Source organism: Eimeria mitis, genomic scaffold (genome assembly GCF_000499745.2).
Source record: "Eimeria mitis Houghton genomic scaffold, Emh_scaff1097, whole genome shotgun sequence".
In the NCBI taxonomy this organism is placed as follows: Eukaryota; Apicomplexa; class Conoidasida; order Eucoccidiorida; family Eimeriidae; genus Eimeria; species Eimeria mitis.
In genome coordinates this window covers 1-740 of record NW_013567570.1, presented here as the reverse complement: position 1 = coordinate 740, position 740 = coordinate 1, and the positions used below count along the sequence as shown (strand labels likewise).

At 52.6% G+C, this 740-nt stretch overlaps 1 protein-coding gene across 1 annotated transcript in view; it reads left to right on the top strand.

Annotated features, from left to right (window-relative positions):
- EMH_0029340 (uncharacterized protein) overlaps positions 1 to 466 on the top strand; it is a gene marked incomplete at both ends in the record, with an annotated part of 2,551 nt that extends 2,085 nt beyond the window's left edge. Inside the window, 2 exons of the mRNA XM_013494274.1 lie at positions 3 to 254; positions 323 to 466. Of these exons, the coding sequence (XP_013349728.1) occupies positions 3 to 254; positions 323 to 466 (396 nt within the window). The remainder of the gene's footprint in view (positions 1 to 2; positions 255 to 322) is intronic.
- Positions 467 to 740: the final 274 nt, after the last annotated feature.

The window sequence follows — 740 nt, the reverse complement described above, 5'->3', positions numbered from 1 at the left end:
TGCAGCAGCCCCGCAGCAGCAGCAGCAGCAGCAGCAGCAGCAGCAGCAGCAGCAGCAGGGTTGGTGTAGTAGGAGATGTTGAGGATGTTTCAGGGGGGGACAACGGCCCATCGATAGCAGCATCTGCTGCAGCAGCAGCAGCAGGATCAGCAGCAGCAGCAGCAGCAGGAGACGACAACGAAGCAGCAGCAGCAGCAGCAGCAGCAGCAGCAGCAGCAGAAGAAGAGAAAGAGGAGCTGCCTGCATGGTCTCTCGTAAGAGCAGCAAAAGAAGAATTCCTAGAGCTGCTGCCTGTCTGGCCGTTGCTGCTGCAGCACTACAGCAGACACAACGCGGTGGTGGGGGGCCCCCTGGGGGCCCTCAAGCCGGTGCAGCTGCACCTGCAGCAGCAGCAGCAGCAGCAGCAGCAGCAGCAGCAGCAGCAGCAGCAGCAGCAGCAGCAGCAGCAGCAACTGCTGCTGCCTAGGGGTATACAACAAGTCAAGACAAGGGCTATATGGGGAGATGAAAGCGAAGCAAACTGCAGCAGCAGCAGCAGCAGCAGCAGCAGCAGCAGCAGCAACAATAACAATGATGATGATATAAATAATAATAATAAAGATAGCTGCATATACACCCCAGCAGCAGCAAGCAGCACAAAGACAGTTGAAGCCATAAAAGTAAAACACAAACACACACAAAACAACTCATACGCTTTTCTTTCTTTCTTTATATATATATATATATATATATATATATAT